Raw genomic sequence first — 17,794 nt, 5'->3', positions numbered from 1 at the left:
ACATGGGTATCATGTAGGTTAATAAAATATGTTTAATGGAACTGAATTTGTATTTAACTTGATTACAATTGAATAAAAAAAATCGAACTTGATAACTAGGCTAAATGTTTCCTTTCCACATTATTCAGAGAGTGAATAAATTTAAATATAGAAAGTAACATTATCACTAACTTTGGACTATCGCGAGTAAAAAAACAAAAACAACAATCATTATAATCAGTGAAGCTGTATACACCGTGAAATTAATCTCTTACTTCATTTACGCGCATCTGTGCTTTGTTGTTTATGATAAGAGAATTCGTGGAATTCAGTCAGAGAACACGCGCTCACTCAAAACTGATGAGTTTCAGCGATAACTCTGAAAGCCTCTGATTAGCCATTGCAAGCTCAACAGAACGGTGTGTGGTTGATTAAATGTGCAAAACTTTTAAAATGCCTAAAATGAAATACGGTGCAACAGAAGTAGATATGATTTGATGCCACCATCGACACTGTCTGTTCATTTTCACTTTTTTGGCAACAGACGTAATAGATTTAATTTGTTTGTGCAGGGGCATTTTTGTTCAATTTAGTGGCATTTTTGCCCTAAGTCCCCATTGCCAGGGGAAGGCTTAGTCTTCCCCGGCCTTACACATGCTCGGTCTATGGTGTTCAGCATCTACAGGAAGCATTTATGGAACCGTGACCATATTGTCATTTGCTTCGTATGTCAAAGGAGACCATTGTGTTTAGCGGGAATGGACCACAACCAGAATGCTAGTATTTTGCAAGCAGATTTGACTTTGCAGCAGAGAGCTCAAAAGCACCACATCTCAGCAACTGCTGATGCTTCTTGGGCTAAGAAAAAAATTGAGAGTTAGAGGTAGTCATTTGGCTGGACAGCTGTTGTCAAAGAAAGTTGCTTGCCTTTCTTCAGACATGTTGCCTTAAACTGAAAATTGAGTGTTTACTATTGTCCTTTAGCAATATTCAATATATTTTTGATTATCCACTAAAATAGCACCATCTCTGGTGGTCATCCGTTGCATCCATAACCAGCGTTTTGTTTCATGCAGATGTTTTATGTAGTATAGTTTCACAAAGATAAATTCAGACTTGTTTAAGTTCATTCTGTTTTTGCTTCAGATAAAAATGCTTATAAACTTTTCAATAGTAGGAGAAAACACAACATATTATAAACATAAATTATTTTAAGTTTGAATTTAAGGCAATTTTTGGGTCATCACTTGTTGTCCAATGTAAAAATGGGTCCTAAATAAAAACCAGATGAGAACCAGTTATTTACGAGTGGATGAGTCAGACTGGTTTGTCCGTTCACATCTGCAACATTAATATTGTTTTATGAAACATTATGTTTTTTTTACTTACAGTAAAACCAGGAATGTATAAAATATATAAAGCATATAAAAATCAATTTCTATGTCTTTAAACTAAGATGAGCAAAGCTTTGAAGAGGACAGAGGAGCTGCTGATGTTTCACCACAGTAACATCATCGACAGCTTTTCTTCAGGGTTTTTACTACAAAGCACTTTCTCCACATATGCAGCTTTACACAACAGTAGCTATTTTTTTTTTTTTGATCATAAGGTTTATTGAGTTTTGCCACTGCAAACTAATTATTTTCTTGAACAGACAGTAGATACCTTGGGTAATGGCATCCCTTATTAGAAGTGGAGTTCTCCAGGCCTGATTGCCAGTCAGCAGCTTTTCTCTGTAATGTTGAATATTTCAGCTGCGAATCGTATAGCGTGGCCCTCTGGAGGCCAGTAATAAGAGCGGTGGTAGCAAAACCAAGAGCACTAGCTCAGCATGTAACTTACAGAAAATTTTGAAATTACTTAAAAAAAAAAAAATGTTCTGTTATTCTGGAATCAATCATTGGCTACGAAAATGAGCCAATGGGCAGCAGTGATGAGAAATTTCATTAAAGTCAATATGAAATCAAAAACCACCTTATTCACTTTCTCTGTACTTGGGTTTTTTGTGCATGATTTATCAATGAATGTTATTTGAAAAAATGATATATATTATAGCTTTACAAACCAAGTAAAATGGATTACGAAAAAAAAATTTATGTTGACTTTGACCCTACTATGAACTTTTCTCCATCATTCAAGACATCCTTGGTTCGTTTTACACTACAGCAGCAATTTAGACCATGAAATATAAGTTTACCCATTTTAGAAAGCGAAATTTGAAACTAAATGCTTCCTAGATCATGTTAAATGTTGAGAAGGCATGAAATTGAGGTTCCAAGTAAAATGGCATATATGGCTGGCATATATATATATAATTTATGGACTTATCTGCAGTTCCCATTTTCCATAACGCACCAAGCAGACTCCAGAGCTCAGACATCTTGATTTATTCTGAAGATACACCTCAATGTATGTGGCAGTAAAAGAAATTGAATCATTATGCTAGACCTTGATTTGGCTGATATAAAATGAAATAAAACCTGCTCAGGACTGCCAAAAATCTTGATTTGGAGTCTGCCAAGGCCATCTTGGAAATAAACAGGTTGGGGGGGGGGGGGTTGTAAATGTTCAAAAAGAATAGAGCTTGTTTGCTTCGAACACTTTCTTTGCATCAAATCAATAGTGAATAAATATTGGTGTTGGATTTTTCATTTGGCTTCAGCCTTCACCTCAGGCCGTTTTGAAAGATGCTCTAATTGGAATTCAAACCCAGAGCAGAAATGTTTATTACATTTCCACATGGCATTTGTGTCTTTTCCCAAGGCTAGCTCAACAGTGAACACAAACCAATTCTGTATATTTGACATGCATTTATAGCCCATCCTCTCTTGTGGCAGGGCTGACCTTGTAATCATATGTTAATAAATACTAATGACATCTTGGAACGAGTAACACTGATATTTCGTGTCATCACACAAATTGTATATTTGTATCATAACAATATCTCGAGTTAATTTTGTTTTCGTTTTATTTTTGTGCATAAACCGTCACCTGAGAGCTAGGCAATAAAGTAAAAACTTTGAGCTTAATTAAAATGGGACCAAAAGCACAATGGAGTCCTCCTCCACTCCTCAACATCTCCCAGTCTTGTTTACACCACACCTGTGTGTGAACGTTGCAATTAATGAATCCATAAATTACACAGACGCATGAGGATATATGGATATCAACAACAGAGAAAAGCCTCACCTCCTGACAGCATCTCGTTTCTGCTCATCAATGTTGTCCCACCATTTGGCAAAATACGAGATCTCAGACCAGATCATTTTTCGCCGACTGTCTTCATGTAATTTCACCACCATGTTGTTGAGAATGTGTTGCGTTTGGTCTTTATAGTAGTCATCGAATGTCTTCAGCCAGCCTGAGCAGAACAACACACAAACTTGTTAAACTCTGCCTATACATTTAAAATGGTGGATAAAATTCTGTCATCATTTATTTACTCTCTTGTTATCCTAAACCATCCTTTCCTCCGTGAAACACCAAGGAATATGTTTAACAGAATGTTCAAGCTGATAAATGGGGATCAGGACTACCGGTAGTCACCTTTTACTTTGAATGTATGGAAAAAGAGCAGCTTGGATAATCTACTAAATATCACATTTTGTGTCCAATGCAAGAAGTTAGTAGAAAATTACAACTATAAAGAGGTGTGCAACAAAAAAGCATTATGGTTTCAGTGTGTTTTTGGGTAAAGTATACTAATGCAATCAAAAGTATTCAACCCCCCAGAGTCTATAACCATTTGCAAATGTAAGCTTTTTTTTTTATATATATATATATATAGCATCGACATCAGTTAAGTAGCAAATCGCAAGTGGCACTGTCAATATATAAATGTAAAATATTTATTTTTGAGTTTCAAAGGTTAAGTACAAAATTGTGTTAAAACACAGTTAAGCCTTTCGGAGACTCTACAACAAGTCGTAACTTGTTTAAGCTGTTACAAATGCAAAAATTCAGCCCATGCATGTGGTAAAATTGAGTAGCAAATATGGTCAAGTCAAAAGAGATTTAGAGTTATAGATAATTTTTTGACAATGTTTGACCAGTTTTGTTTTCCTGTCAGTCTTTGCTGTTCCAGGAAGTGGAAATCTTGACTGTATAAAGGACATTATGGATTCTTTGAAGTATCAGGCCATTTTGGCAAAGCTTGTATTGTCTTTGTTGCATAGACTGAAGCTGATTATCATTGGTCTTTCCAGCAGGCCAGCCACCACAAAGTATACATCTAAGCTTGGTTCAGGAATCAGTCATAAAATGTTTTTGAGTGGCCTGTTCTGTTTTCAGATTCAAATCTCATTAAAAACATTGGCCACACTTTATTTTAAGGTCCAATTCTTACTAGCAACAGACCATTAACTACATCTGTTTTCCTCAATAAACTCCTAATTTCCCGCTCATTAATAGTAAGTTAGTTAAGTTTAGGTATTGGGTAAGATTAGGGATGTAGAATATGGTCATGCAGAATATGTGCTTTATAAGTACTGACAGCCAATAAGTTAATAAATGGTGTTCTAATAAGGGACTAGTTAATAATGAAAATTGGTCACTATACTAAAGTGTTACCAAATATTTGTTGAGATTTGAAGAAAGCAGTTGAAACATGTCAGCACAAAGAGACAACAATTATTGGAGCTAACTTTTGGGTTTTGCATAAATTTGTACATATTTAGAGCCAATTTGTTTACTGATGCCTTGGTGTAATTGTTTTATCAAATGTTTTTCAAGGCAAAAGAATGGTTTGCAGCTCAAGGGGGAGTGAATAATTTGGATTGCAACTGTAGTTTATTCTAGGTAGTAAACATAAAAATGCCATGGTACAGGAATATGGTCTCACTCATTGAAATATTGTATGATATAACCAAACACTACCATTCAAAACTTTAGAGTCAGGAGGTAAAATAACTTCTTTTTAAGAATCTTGAAGACAAATGACAGCATCTGGCAAAACAACACAATTAGTCAGGACGCTCGGATTCTGAGGCAAATTAAAGTTATTAAAAATAAGATGGATGAGATATATAAGGAGGAGAAGATTAAAGTGGCATTTGAGTTGTATTATAAATGTCTATATTCTCAAAAGACAACAGGTGCATTGATTAAAATGTTTTTAGATTCTCTCAACATACTTTCTATTGGACAGAAACTAAATAATCGCTTAAAAGAAAATTTCACAGGAAGAATTTAAAAGAGCTTTAAGTAATCTTATAAAATAACAAAAGGCCTGGTAATGATGGCTTACCATCAAAGTGGTTCAAAACATTTAGAAAAGAGATTTCACCCATTTTTGTCTCATCAGTTAATTGGATTATTTCCCTTCTTGGAGAAAAGCAAACATCCCAGTTATGTCTCAAAAGGAGAAGGATAAAGCCCTATGTAATTCTTTTTGAACTGTATCAGTTTTGAATGTACAGGTGCTTCTCAATGAATTAAAATGTTGTGAAAAAGTTTATTTCAGTAATTTAACTCAAATTGTGAAACTCGTGTATTACTTTAGGAAGCCTGGACCCAGAAAAGGCATTTGATTGTGTGAATTAGTAATAGATATTTAATTTTTTACTTTACTTGGTGGCACATAATCCATATTAACCAGGGACGATGGATAGGTTTAAATAATTTGTTTTAAAAGTTTAATCAAGGAATTTCCTCCATTTGCACAAATATAAAGGATGGCAATACTGAAAGCCTTTCATACTTTCAAAGACAAGTTTGGCCTTGTAAACCAAGACCTATTTCAATACTTGAAAGAGATAATGGATAAAGCTCAGATTAATCAATTCATACAATTTATTATAAAGGGGTACAAGAAAGTTACAAAAATGATAGTATCCAAATTATTATATAAAGTGATAAATAATTATAAAGGACATTCAACATAATATACAAGATGAAAATAGGAAAAAGAAGAAGGCGTCACCTTGACACTGGACAAAAGGAATAAAATATGTACTAGCATACATACCTCAACAAGCTAAAAAATGTGCAGAGAGTTCTTTTGGAAGAACCTGAAAGGATTGTTTATCACACCGTATCAAACGGGTGCACCCCACCCATGTTGGAAAAACAGTGTGCCAGACAAGGCACATCATGCACATAGACAGTATTTTGGCAATGTCCAAAGATTAATAGTTTTTGGGAGGTCATAAGGTCTGCTATTAACAGTATTTTTTCTCTCTGTATTCCTAAGCCATTCTGTATTAAATTTTTTGGGGATATTCCAGATGAAGTTGAAAAGAATGACAGATGCTTGTTTAAGATATTACGGATATCAAGTGGCACAGAGGATACATCCACTGTATGAGAAAGAAAGAATGGTTTCTAATACTAACAAATGTCAAAGAAATGCAAAGACTCATATTTGTACTATGACTGCAAAAACAAATATTGGAAAACAAATAAAGATGACCCAATTAAAATTGTAGGAGGAGTTTGTCCAAGTATGAGACCTTGAAATGGCAAAAACTGCACAAACATTGTACAGGAAATTCAAAATAACCGGCTTCCTGTTGGGTTTTGGATTTTGCACCAAAATACTTTTTTGTAGGTATTGGTGCGTTACCGATTTTCATAAAACCTAGCTTGAGGCGCACTCTGTTGAATGTATACAGGTGGCCCTATTGAGCCATTTTGACACACCCACTTCTGAAACCTACATAAGATGTATAATTTCACCAGTTCTGACACATGTGCAGTTTCATGAGTTCTGGAGCATGTTTAGGCCCTCAAAAATATTAGAAGTCAAGTGTGTAATTTCTGCGCCTCAATTAGCGTGAAATGAAACTGCAAACAAAAAGAGGTTTCGCAAATACTCCCACAGTCCTCTACTATTTATACACATAAACAGTCAACAAACTTACACCCTGCAAACAGACACTCCCACTTTCATAATAATTACATATATTTGAATCCCACATGAAATGTTAATAAACATGAAATGACAGTTTGTGTATATTAATAATTGCAACTCAAACATTCAGAAAACTAAACCTAATAAGTATAAAGATGTAGTGGCAGCTGTCTAAACACATTAAACTGGCATGGGATTATTCTAACATCAAAAAACATTTGAGGTGACAGCATAAGCAACAGACCATAACTGACAGTTGCTACACATCCTTTACCGTAAAACGTCAGTTTATGTCACTTAACAGGAAAAAACAACAACATGACCTGCAAAGAACCGGTTTTCCAACTAAAAGTCAACGGTGGTATATCCTGAGGGGACTAACTTGCTGCTAGCTAACTAAACACTAATAAAAAAACAGTAAATTACATCATATGATGAATGTGAATTCAAAGTTAATTATGAATTAAATGTAGGTCTGTTCATGCACACTTTTCGTTTTTCCTTTTTAAATCAACATTTTGACAAAAAATAACAATGGAACAAAAGTGACAAGTGAAAGAAATGTTGACACAGAAAAAGAAAACAGGACAGATCAGGTAACCACACACACAAATGAAGTCAAACAACAAACGTGTGTGAGAAGAGTGCGTGTTAATTCACCTGGTAATGTTTGCTTAAAATAACTGAAATGGGTTCATGTTGGATCACTGGTTATCCATCAACAGTCTAGTCACACTTGAGCACGTACTCTGAATTGTAAGCCTTCATTTAAAGTTTTGATTTATTTTAAGTAATTATTACGTTTTTAGCATCTTGTGCCATGTGTATTGCATCTTTAACACAGAGTTAAGCTTAAAGAGTCTCGTAAGCCCTTATTTTTTTTTATTGTGCTGCATCAAGCTGAACACAGAAAAAAACCTGCTAAAAATCACATGTGATCGGGATCAAGTGACCCTGCCATGGGCTTCTCTGTTATGTAATTTCCTGTTTTAAGGAAATTCCCTGTAACATAGCAAAATGGCTTCCTGCATGCTTTCGATGTTTATTTTTACCCAACAAAACTATCAAAGTACACTGAAATGACAAAATAGACTTAATGTTCATCATATAGATGAAGCATATATTTCCTGAAATATTTATATTTAATAATGCTTAACATTTCCTGTAAATGCAGACAGCATAGATATGATTTCAGATTTATTTGCATTTATAAAAAAATAAATCATAGATTAAAAAGATAAAAATCTAGTAACAAAATCCTACCAAAAAGTAAGAGAACATCAGGTAATATCTGTCATATTAAACTCATTTTTGGCGAGTTAAAATACTGACTGCTGTGAATCTGAAAATAATATCCTTTTTGTCCCTTCTCATATGTAATGTAAAATATGAGGTGCACACTTGGTAATTCACACGGAAGGGTCAAGTAATAAACCTCCGGTTTTTGTAGAATGCTATTTCATTATTAGTTCTTTTGCCCTGAGTGAGATGACTGTGGAAAGGTACATCAACTGTCATCTATCACAGATATAGAAATACCCTATAGACAAGTCTATTCAGTTAGCTGGTTTAAAGAAATATTCAGAGTTCAATTCAAGTTCAGCTATAAACAGCACTTGTACATCACCCTAGGAAGTAATCTCTACTATCCCTAACTACTTGTAAGCTAAAACTCACAGGTTTAGTAAGGCACTTTATAAAGGACAAAATAAACAATTCTTAAAGTATAACCATTTAAATATTAAACATTATATTGTATCTTTGAACTTTGTTGTCATGGCGACTTTATCACAATAAGCACAAGGATAGCTGAAAAGGACCTGATGTAACTCTGACCCCGTTTACACCTGGTATTAATATCGCTCTCAGGTGATCTGACCAGAAATGATCAAACAGGGCGCAAAATGTGTCCTAACACCAAAACCAACTAAGGAGATGGTCAGAAGTGCAAGTGGCCACATGATTATAAGGCTTTTTGCACCGCTTTAGTTCAAGAACTAAATGTACAGAACTAAAGTACTGGGATGATTTTGCGCCAACTATTTCCCAACACCATTTTAAGGTTTACGTTACCACCGACAGTATGTACTAGGATGTGATGTAAGCCGGTCGACGGTGATGTCATTTGTCAGCGATGTTGTGTCTCGCGGGTTTCACAATAATGGACATGGAATGTCGACGTATACGTAAAGTGATTGAAAGAACGGAAAGAAGGAATCTTTAAACCATTCGAAATACTGCCTGCTTTATTTGCATGACTCTAACAGAAACTGAATCCACTAATAATAATAATAATAATCAACATGTGACTGTGTCTGAAAGCACACACCATCTCTGTATCATATTTATATTGTTGTCTGTTGAGGAAGTACAGATGTTCCTCTCTTTGATAGCAGAGGAGCGGATCCAGCGAGAGCTTGATGGCGCGACGCAGATTGAAAAAGTTTGTCATGAGTCGCGGCAGTAGAGCTGGCGCAACAATAATGACGTGTATAATCTCGCCTACTCTAAAGCAGTACTGAACTGCAGTGGAAACGCAATCCGTGTCAAGCCGTGCAGTACCGTACTGTACAGAGCTGTACCGAGCTGAATCGTACCCCACAGTGGTAAAGTGCCACTCACATTACTCACGTACATCCCTGGATTTAATCTAGGTCTGCAAGTCATCAAATTTCAGTCATTAATCACAAATGTTTGTTCATACATCAGACAAACAATTGTCTGTTTACTTGATAAACAGTGATGCTCATTGACTACAAACACAAGACAATGGCCAACAAACATTAGCACTCACCAGGGTCATTATGTGAATGGGGCACAACAAAGACTTGGAGTGGCTCATTGTCCCATTCATCGTCCTGATAAGAGATATCAAAGCCTTGTTTCCATACTCCACCATCAGGGTTATCAAAGCGGAGTAAATCATAAACATCCAGCATCTGGAAGAAAGCAGGAAAGAACATCATTTTATTGGACTATAATAGACACACCTCTATTCAATTCCTATTTTGGTGCCTAAGTATAGAAGTCAGTTTATAATACTACATGTGTACGTAAATATTTATTGGTTTTGAAAGTGAAAATCATTTTGTGGCATTACTTAAATGCTAGACAGGAAGAAGTATGAAAATTCTCTGACAACTAGTTTAATGATAACAAGAGCATCCTCATGGCTTCTCTGTGATAAAAACTAATTTAAGCATCAATTAATTCAAAAGATGACAAAAACCATTATTTGTTTGTAGTGGCTACATTTATTTAAATCCAGATGGCACTTCTAAAATGTGGTTCTAGCTCATTACAGCTGGCGGTTTTCTGAAACAAACAAGCAAAAATCATATTCTCTTAAGCATTTCCCGCATGTAAACTCAAAGTTGTTTATTTGGACAGGAATTCGACTGAATTATTGACAAACACAACACAACCCTTGGTGTTTGTCAAAAAACAGAAGGTAATTCAGCAGGGATTTTTTTTCTCAAGTGACGGGTGGAAAAGCACCAATATTTCCAGGGTGGATAGAAATACAAATCATAGACTTGCACCTGTAGATGCTGATATTACATCACGTCTCCGTATGAAACAAATAAAGGCAGAACAGGGCTAAGGAAAAAGGCAGGCCATAGACAAACGCACATGCAAATATATGCAAAAATTAGTCTGCTAGCGTGACACAATTCAGGCACTGAAATATTTCTCAACCTCCACAGAACAGCAAGTGGGTCTCCAGAAAACAAGTCTTGCTGGCATTGATCTATCTGTGTTTACAGTAAAATAGTTCAGGACTAAATAAATATTTAAAAAAAGGTATATTGTGCATTATAAAATAGCAAAACATAGTTTCAAGGTGACTATGAATTATTATTCCCTTACTTTCTCTGGCATGCCAACCAAATGCTTATGGAATGATGAATGTCTTCCTGATTCATTACAGTATCACAACATACTAAACACATGTTATGTGAACATATTTGAACCCTTCAGTTAAAGTATGCTAGTGTGGCTTACTTGTGTACGTCTTACAAAAATATGATGATATTGAGATGTTAGTTTTGAGGATGAATGGATATCGACTCCCTTTTCCACAATTAATTAACTGCTTTCTGAACGCATGTGTTCTATCACATAGGGCTGTTTGATTATGACAAAAATCATAATCACGTTTTTTTTTTTGGTCAAAAATTGTAATCATGATTATTTTACACAATCATGAATGGGCCACATATCCCAAACTTTATATGAAGGATTTATTTAAAGCAATATATATCAAAATATATATTATCTGTAAATAAGGTTGCTATCACATCTATATTTTAGAGACCACGTCAAAAGTCACAATACCACAGCAGAATCCTAGTCTAAATAATATTAGTAAAACATAAAAAGAAAAAGAAAATCGACAAAATTATTGAAAATAATTAACCTGTCAGTAATAAAAAAAGCAAAGGACAGATACAATAGAGTGAAAAAAATACTATAAAACAAATGTTAATGTTGTTTTTATTTAATGCAAGTCTACAGTATTCAGTTAAATTAAATTTAAAGGGGGGGTGAAATGCTCGTTTTCACTCAATATCCTGTTAATCTTGAGTACCTATAGAGTAGTACTGCATCCTTCATAACTCCAAAAAGTCTTTAGTTTTATTATATTCATAAGAGAAAGATAGTCTGTACCGATTTTTCCCGGAAAAACACGAGCGCCTAGAGGCGTGACGTGTGGGCGGAGCTAAAGAATCAGGAGCGCCAGTAGGCTTTTGAGTTGAGAGCATGTGGAAGCTGTGACACAGATCCAGAGGCTGAAATTTAACAAGAGCAGCATCAGCAAAGGCGGTATGCTATGTGGTATGTACTGAAACTTTATATATTTGCTTAGCGGTTTTGGAAAATGACTAAGTTCCACTTTATGTCGTCTTTTTTTTTTTTTTTTTTAAGCTGTACATGTGGAAAGTGCAGATGATGACAACATCACATGTTGTTTACTTGATGTGCTTACACGCCGATAGCTAAGTTAACAACACAGAGATATTTGAAGCAGTTTTACTCACCGCCTGCGGTTCCAACACACGATCGTGACCCTTTTTCGTTGGGACTGTATTAACCTTAAGAAATAAACGATACGCAAATCCGGCGTCAAACTGGGCCTTGTTTGTAAAACAAGCATCTTCGAAATGCAGGGAACAAACAAAAACACTTGCACAACTCCGTTGATGCTCTGTAAAAATAAACTCCATCCACTGGTCCCTTAATGCTGTTTTTTTTTTCTTTGGTAATCTGTGCAGGGTTGTCTTGCCCTGGCAACCAAAAACACACTTCTTTTGTGACTTTTCGGGACGCTCTCGCTCTGATCAGTGAAGTCTGTTGTGCTCTCAGTACGCTGCTATACAGGAGCGCGCGCTCTTCCGGCAGACGCGCCCTTAGCACCCATATAAGGAAATTCCGCTCCATCTAACGTCACACAGAGCCAAAAAAAACTTTCCGAAACATGTAACAAACCGGAAGGTAATTTTTTACGTTTGAAGGAGTATTTTTGTTCCAAAAATACTCCTTCAAACGTAAAAAAATAATTTTTGAAACTTTGTCCATGTTTAGCATGGGAATCCAACTCTTTAACAGTGTAAAAAACTCAGTATGCATGAAATAACATTTCACCCCCCCTTTAATTTAATTTAATTTATGCATTTAGTAGACGCTTTTATCCAAAGCAACATACAGTGCATTCAGGCTATCAATTTTTACCTATCATGTGTTCCCGGGGAATCGAACCCCCTACCTTGCGCTTGATAGCGCAATGCTCTACCAATTGAGCTACAGGAACACTGCCTACTACAGAAATTGAATAACCTAATGTAAATAAAACAGCATAGTCTTCACTGTAAAGATTAAACTACATTTGTTTCTTATTAAAGCTACACAAGTTCTTCAGTCAAGAGCAGTGTTTGATTTTTTCTTTGTCTTTTGTTGTTTGATTAATATTAAGCACACGGTCACAACCGGAAAATAGCCCACTGTCACTTGAGCTGCACGGCTCCAATTTACTGTTACACATGTATTTTCATTCTCAGCTATTTACGTTTATTACATAACTGATGAAGGATTAAGTGAATAATCACAAAATGCTGCATTTTGCCACATTGAGCTAAAAGATGACTTTATATGTCCGTGTACTGTTCCATCTCTGTGCACATAACGGAAATCCTCCTGACGAGCAACGCAAGTTCTCTTTCGCGCTTTCAAAAACATGAATAAATAAAAAATTTACTTTAATAAATCAAGCACTTCTCATTTTGCAAAAGTTACGTTAGATGATTTAACTGATTTGCATGTGAAATTGAGCTTTTATGGTGAAGAGCGAAACCACACCGCTGGAAGGAAAGCAGAATGTGGCAACATAATCGTTTTATCTTGATTCATGTATTTTCATAATCACTGAAGGTCGAAATCAAAATGAATACTGTATTTGGATGAATTGAACAGCCCTTTTTGCCTATGCAAATTTTACATACAGACTGTTATTTAAAACTGGCTTCTTTCCAGGTATTGTTGCAAAAAAAAAAAAGAATTTTTTAAATCTTCTACATTTTTTATAAATTGCTGTAACTTTTTTTGTAAAGAAAACTTTTAGAAATATATAAATATAAACTATTTATATTACTACAGCCAAAAGTATGGGGTCTGTTTAAATTTTGTTTTTAAAGTCACTTATGTTCATCAAAGCTGCATTTATTTGATATAACAGTAAAAACAGTAATATTGTGACATATTATTGCAATTATGGTTATTTTAATAAATTTGAATATTTATTCAGCATTTGATTTACAGTCTAATTATATATTTATATATAATTTTTATATTATTATATATTTTTGTTATTATTGATTGTATTAAACAAAATTATTTGTATAATATTTAACACACAAACATATATGTATATCTATCTATCTATCTTCCTATCTATCTATCTATCTATCTATCTATCTATCTATCTATCTATCTATCTATATATATTATATATCATTTTATATCAAATACTGACAGGGCAGGTGCTGAAGAAATCTGTATCACAAGGCTAAAGCAAAATAAATATCATAATTTAGCCCTGACAATCAGTTGGTCCACCTAATCTTAACACTTGTACACATTATTTTGTACCTGTACTCCATCCGCTGCCTTGGAGTAGGTCTGTGCTGCAAACTGGCAGTCCTCTGAGTGGATGGGGAGCAGCGCAGGAGCAGGGGGCAGCAATTCCCAGTTCCCCTGACTCATGTTCCCTTCAGGAAACATTTTCCCATCTTTCACAGTGTCCCTCAGGTTAATTACAGAGTCCCTGATGTTGGCAATGATCTCATTGTTCTCTGCAAGTAGTCTTTCTAAGTGGTCTATTTTGTCCTGCAGAATACCAAGCTGACCCTGTACAGAAAAACGGAGAAACACTTAACAATGGAAAAAAAAATCACACACTCCTTCAGCACAAAACTCATTAATTAATTATTTTTTTACACAATTTTTTTTACACTAATTGAATGCATTACTACAGAACTAAGCAAATCTGAATATAGTACATATCAGACTTTGTTTACAAGACATATCATTTTAGAAAATATCTTTAACATTGAAAGTAATTTAATGCAGCATCTGGCCACAGATCAGACACAAGCACAGTGTCTATGAAAATAGCAGAGACTAAAATGTACAATTTTGAATTCTCCCACTGTGGCTCTCGAATGTCATTCAAAAGAGGTGCTTGAATATTTGTCACGCCAGATTATAGTACATCAATGTCAAAGAACATCAGTGCTAAACCTTGTAAAACTCTCAGGAGAGTCAGATTTGCTGCTGCCAGAGTGTTGAGCTAAGTGTTAGAAGTTAAGTTTAAGGTTAAGTCTGCTGGATTTCAAATAAAAAGTGTATGTGAGACACATGTGAATCCTGTAGGACTTGTTAGGGTAAGCCTAAATTCACTAAACATCACTGGTTCTTGGCTGTCAATCTTAACCCTCTGTACACATCACAAATGTGACAGTTTTCCGATATAAAAGGTTTCTGTTTCTGAAAAATACAAAAAAAAATCAAAATAGACAATTGGTCGTAAGGGAGTCATCAGAATTTAAAAACAGACTCCCTTTCGATACATGGGCTCATCTGATCTGTCCACACCATCAGGAAGCTGTACTGGAAAACAAATCACTTACAGTAGGCTACATTTGAGTAATGATGGTGTATTTGAATCAGTTTTTAATCGCACATTTGAACAGCATTAAGTGGAAAATGTAAGGGAACAGAACAAGAATTACGTCTGTCTCAAAACCGAGTGAACTGCCAGTTGAGAAGCAACAAAGCTTGTTGTTTGCGCATTTTCAGCTCGGCTTCTACTGACTCTCCAGTGTCACAGCAAAGCAAATGAGATTTTATTAGCTCTCAGCCTGAATAGAATGAGGCGGAATAAAAACACTATGAAATAATGCCAAAACTAGATTTCTTTTTTTCTGTTGAGGTGACCTCAATATGCATGCAAAAGCAAACGTACAGCGCGAACAGTGTAGTCCAATTCATGAGCAAATGACTCTTATGAGTCGATTCAATTAATGAATCATAAAAAATACAGTCGCATGATTTGGGTTTGACATAACGAATACTCAACAAAACGTTTTTCCTTTCAGTCAAATCAGACTCAAATTTAAGAACTACTTAAAGGGATAGTTCACCCAAAAATTAAAATTTTGTTTATCTTCTTATTCCCAGGGCATCCAAGATGAATTTGTTTCTTCACACAAACGAAGATTTTTAACTCAAACCATTAGTCTGTCAGTCATATAATGGAAGTGAATGGGAATCACGGTTTTGGGAGTCAAAAAAACATACACAAACAAAACAAAATTAAACCCTGCAGCTCCTTGCAATACACTGATGTGTAAATGCAAGAAACTGAATAGTATTTATATCACATTTTACCCCTGATTCACCGCAATCTCCAAATTGTCCTGAGCGAGTTCTCAACAGCTGGCACGTGAGGCGTCTTCTTCTTCTTCTAATTCTTGCTTTCCGGCAGATCGGAAGCAAGACTTATAAGTCCATTACCGCCACCTATCTCTGAAATGGACCATTGACACTCTCAATTCAGATTGTAGATAGAGTGTCAATGGTTCATTTCAGAGATAGGTGGAGGTAATGCACTTATAACTCTTGCTTACAATCTGCCGTAAAGCAAGACAGTTCGGACATTGCGGTGAATCAGAGGTAAAAAAAAAAAAAACTATATAAATACTGTTCAGTTTCTCGCACAGACCTATTGTTTCATATCTTTACACATCAATGTATCGTTACAAGCCACAGGTTTTAATTTGGTTTTGTTTGTATATGTTTTTTTGACTCTCGAAGCTGTGATTCTCATTCACTTCCATTGCAGACTGCTACGGTTTGAGTTAAAAATCTTTGTTTGTGTTCTACTGAAGAAACAAAGTCACCTACATCTTGGATGCCTTGGGGTTAAGCAGATATAGTACATAAAATGTTCATTTTTGGGTGAACTTTCCCCTTTGGCTACTTAAGGTGCATGATGTTGTTCTTATAACAAGGTATTGCTGAGGATAAATGTTTGCACCTTTTGTAATGACACTTTAACTTCAACCATAAAAATACAGTATTGATTGGAGTATGTGCGTGTTTGAATGCAATCACAGTCAGACCTTTGAACGCTGGGGACCGCGGGTTAATGACCTTTGAGATCAGTTCACTGTCCGGAGCCAAACAGGCTTTCTTTTTATTCGCTTTCTTAATTGCTTAGAACTGTATCACAATAAGTTATTCAATAAAAACACACGACAAATTATTTGAGAAACAGGAAATGCAGGAAACGACTTAGCCTACTATTCACAGCCATCTTTGTGTCACTGTATTGTTTTAACAGCATAATGTAACATGGAAGGAAGCAAACTATAAATTCAAACTACTGTCTTTTATCAACCACATCAGCATCAAGTTAATATTAGCCTGTAAGTTCACAGACCAGCAGAAAACACACATCTGCTGACAACACTGTCCATATAACACAATTGTTGATAAGCGTAAGACATTACCTACCTTTTGAATTCTCTCTCCATTTGGGTTTTTGCCATGATCTATGTGATCCAACATCAGGTACAATGAAAATACCACAACACAGAATATGGCACTGCCAAAAACTGTGAACTGTCTGCTGAGCTTCATTTCTCAGATGAGTCCTGTACATTCAAATGAAAGGCAAACTTTTAAACGCGTGTGGCTCGCGAGCGGCGCTCCTGTAGGTGACAGAAGGCAGAAGTGAAAAAGAAAGGTGTTTTCGCCATGAAGAGTTGTGCGGAAGGGGACAGACACCTTCTCTAGCTGACGGCGGGGGAATGTCGCGCTGTGTGTCCACGGACTGAAATCCACTGCGATCTGTCTACAAAGTTTTGACAATGCGGAACAGTTTGTGTGATTCAGCAAATCGTGATGGTAAAACAGGCAAAGGAAAAGCGTCGACCCTGCCCCCTTCCTGCAGCACTTACTAGGCTACAGACAGAGAAAAAGTGAGCGTGGAGTTGCGCCGCCTAACGAGGGAACACATCTCTCTCTCTCTCTCTCTCTCTCTCTCTCTCTCTCTCTCTCTCTCTCTCTCTCTCTCTCTCTCTCTCTCTCTCTCTCTCTCTCTCTCTCTCTCTCTCTCTCTCTCTCTCTCTCTCTCTCTCTCTCTCGCTCTCTCTCTCACTGGTCAATTTTGAGATTTTGAGTTATTTTGCAACTTGTAGTTTTTTAAACAAGTGGGAAGAAAACACCCAAAATACACAATACTTTATGATTTATGGAGTGGATTTTATGATTTATGACGAGATAAAGCGATATATCCAAAATCCCCTCCAAAAAAACCCCATTAAGTCAATGTCAACACAATTCTTGCTATATCCAATCTTTAGATTTTTGTTCTGGACATTTATGCAATATTTAGTGCATATT

At 35.7% G+C, this 17,794-nt stretch overlaps 1 protein-coding gene across 1 annotated transcript in view; it reads right to left on the bottom strand.

The window, feature by feature from the left end:
- Positions 1-17,370, bottom strand: part of LOC113049817 (alpha-mannosidase 2-like) — a 50,904-nt gene extending 33,534 nt beyond the window's left edge. The window contains exons 1-4 of the mRNA XM_026212468.1: positions 16,904-17,370; positions 13,976-14,233; positions 9,624-9,768; positions 3,169-3,340 (exon numbers count right to left, since the gene is read on the bottom strand). Of these exons, the coding sequence (XP_026068253.1) occupies positions 3,169-3,340; positions 9,624-9,768; positions 13,976-14,233; positions 16,904-17,029 (701 nt within the window). The 5' untranslated portion in view covers positions 17,030-17,370. The remainder of the gene's footprint in view (positions 1-3,168; positions 3,341-9,623; positions 9,769-13,975; positions 14,234-16,903) is intronic.
- Positions 17,371-17,794: the final 424 nt, after the last annotated feature.

The sequence above is a fragment of the Carassius auratus genome, chromosome 30 (genome assembly GCF_003368295.1).
Source record: "Carassius auratus strain Wakin chromosome 30, ASM336829v1, whole genome shotgun sequence".
Taxonomy (NCBI): domain Eukaryota; kingdom Metazoa; phylum Chordata; class Actinopteri; order Cypriniformes; family Cyprinidae; genus Carassius; species Carassius auratus.
This window is presented reverse-complemented; position numbering and strand designations above follow the sequence as displayed.